The following is a 2,500-nucleotide window of genomic DNA, read 5'->3' as shown; positions in this document are numbered from 1 at the left end:
AAACAGGAAGGTAACTCATCTACATCTCACTAACACACACAACCACCAGCTGACCGCTTCACTGTCCAGTTCAGAATTTTACCAAACCACACTGAAACATGATTCCAGGCATCCAAGATGGCCAGCACACAGCACTACCACACTGATGTTTATACAGTGAAGGATTTTAGATTGAGATCATGTGACCCTCTGATTACACACTGAGTCCATTCCATATGTCATAATGTTCCTGGTTTAACGTACACACTTTTTACCCCCTAAAGCACCAAGATGTCCAGAAATGGAAGAAGCAGAGCCAGTTCACGCTCCATGGAACAACCTGTGAACTTCACAGGATCTCCTGAGACAGAAAGGTAACTCATCTACATCTCACTAACACACACAAAGAAATCTAACTATAGATGTCCATAAATGAAGTGATCTGTAATGATGTGAAATGACACAGGGGAAAAAATATTGAACACATGAAGAAAGCGAGGTGTGAAAAGGCATGGAAAGCCAAAAAATTAGAAAGCAGTCCTGCCCGCTGGTCAGTGCAAATTCATTTCAGATGGTCATTCCCATTTAGTCTCATTGCCAAGGTGTTATACAAGAAACATCTCATGATGGTTAAAAGCAAAAGCGCTCTCACAACCTTCACAACCTTAGTGTTGCAGAACATACTGATGGCATTGTTCACAGAATGATCTCAAAACTTCTGAATGTTCCAGTGAGCACTGTTGGGGCCATAATCCTGATATGGAATGAACATCATTTTACCATAAACCATGCCCAGGTGCTCCTCACAAGATTTCTGACAGAGGAGTGAAAAGAATGTTCAGAAGAGTTGTCCAAGAGCCAAAGAGTGCTTGTGGAGAGCTTCAGAAAGACATGGAATTAGAAAGTACAATTGTTTCAAAGAAAACAATAAGTAATGAACTCAACTGCCATGGCCTGTACACACACTCACCACACAAGACTCCACTGCTGAAGAAAAAGCATGCTGAAGCTGGATTACAATTTGCTGGACAAGCCTGTGAAATACTGGAAGAATATAGTCTGGTCAGATGAGACCAGAATTGAACTCTTTGGACACCATACTTCACACCATGTTTGGAGGACAAATGGCACTGCACATCACCCAAAAACACCAGACCAACAGTGCAGTTTGGAGGAGGGAATATTCAATTCAATTCAATTCAGTTTATTTTGTATAGCGCCTTTTACAATGAACATTGTCTCAAAGTAGCTTTACAAAAGAAGAAAAACAGAGAAAGGGGAGGGGAAAAATAAATAAAAATAAAATAAAATAAATAAATAAATAAAAATAAATAAATAACTAGAAATAAGAGTAAATCATTAAATTTAATAATTAAACTATTTTATCCCTAATGAGAAGCCTGTGGCGATGGTGGCAAGGAAAAACTCCCTGGGATGGAAAGGAAGAAACCTTGAGAGGAACCAGGCTCAGAAGGGAACCCATCCTCATTTGGGTGACACTAAACAGTAAATAATGTAACTGTAACTGATTAATGTCCTTTCTACAACAGCAATCAATGACCCATGAGGAACTATTAGGTCAGTGTAGTTTCTGAGGTCATTATAAACACTAGTTCTTTGCTGTCACAAGCTGACAGATGAAATGGCAGATCTGTGATGGTGTGAAAGTCCCCAAGTGGTTCTGTCCATGGCTGTCTCCTGGTCCACACAGATCCATCCACAGCATCAGTGGGCACCATCAAGCGGCGAGACTCCGACCAGGGGTAGGGCAGTGGTCACACTGGAAACTGGCAAACACTGGGAGGTCAGGAGTGGAGTGTATAGCTCCACAGAGAAGGTAGAGAGAGAAAGAGAAAGATATTAAGTTTCTGATCATGTGATGTTTAAAGATAAAGTAGAATTATGTGTAAAGTGCAGGCAGGGACTCCGGCAAGACTAGCTATGACATCATAACTAAAAGGGAGAGCCAGAAGGTCACAGACATGAAGGCTTCCTGGGACATAAAGTGTCCAACCACTTCACAGTCAGTGACCTGAGTGACCATGTGAGGGTGGTAAGATGACAGCATCCAACACATCCCAGTCACCAAACACTCTATGACCATGAACCTTCAGATCTGCTCCTTTACATAAGAAAACTATACATTAAAAGCTCGACTAAACAAATGTGTCTTCAGCCTAGACTTAAACATTGAGACTGTGTCTGAATCCCCAACACTAATTGGAAGGCTGTTCCATAACTGTGGGGCTTTGAAAGAGAAAGCTCCGCCCCCTGCTGTAGCCTTTGCTACTTGAGGTACTACCAAGTAACCAGCACCCTTTGATCGGAGTAGGCGTGGCGGATCATAAAAGACTAAAAGATCGCTCAGGTACTGCGGCGCGAGACCATTTAGTGTTTTATAGGTCAGTAACAGTATTTTATAATCAATGTGAAATTTGACTGGGAGCCAATGTAGTGTGGATAAAATAGGAGTGATGTGTTCATATCTTCTGGTTCTAGTTAGGACTCTAGCTGCTGCATT

The 2,500-nt window shown here is 41.6% G+C and overlaps 1 protein-coding gene across 5 annotated transcripts in view; it reads left to right on the top strand.

Moving 5' to 3' along the window:
* The window catches only part of LOC131353261 (uncharacterized), a 42,270-nt gene that overhangs the window by 8,294 nt on the left and 31,476 nt on the right, over window positions 1–2,500 (top strand). For all 5 annotated transcript variants that reach the window (XM_058390162.1, XM_058390161.1, XM_058390160.1 and 2 more), the window contains exons 4-5: window positions 1–10; window positions 264–353. The exon at window positions 1–10 is cut by the window's left edge. In XM_058390162.1, coding sequence (XP_058246145.1) covers window positions 1–10; window positions 264–353 — 100 coding nt within the window. The remainder of the gene's footprint in view (window positions 11–263; window positions 354–2,500) is intronic.

Source organism: Hemibagrus wyckioides, linkage group LG05 (assembly GCF_019097595.1).
Source record: "Hemibagrus wyckioides isolate EC202008001 linkage group LG05, SWU_Hwy_1.0, whole genome shotgun sequence".
Lineage (NCBI taxonomy): Eukaryota > Metazoa > Chordata > Actinopteri > Siluriformes > Bagridae > Hemibagrus > Hemibagrus wyckioides.
Note: the sequence above shows the minus strand (reverse complement) of the source record. Positions and strands in the feature narration are given on the sequence as shown.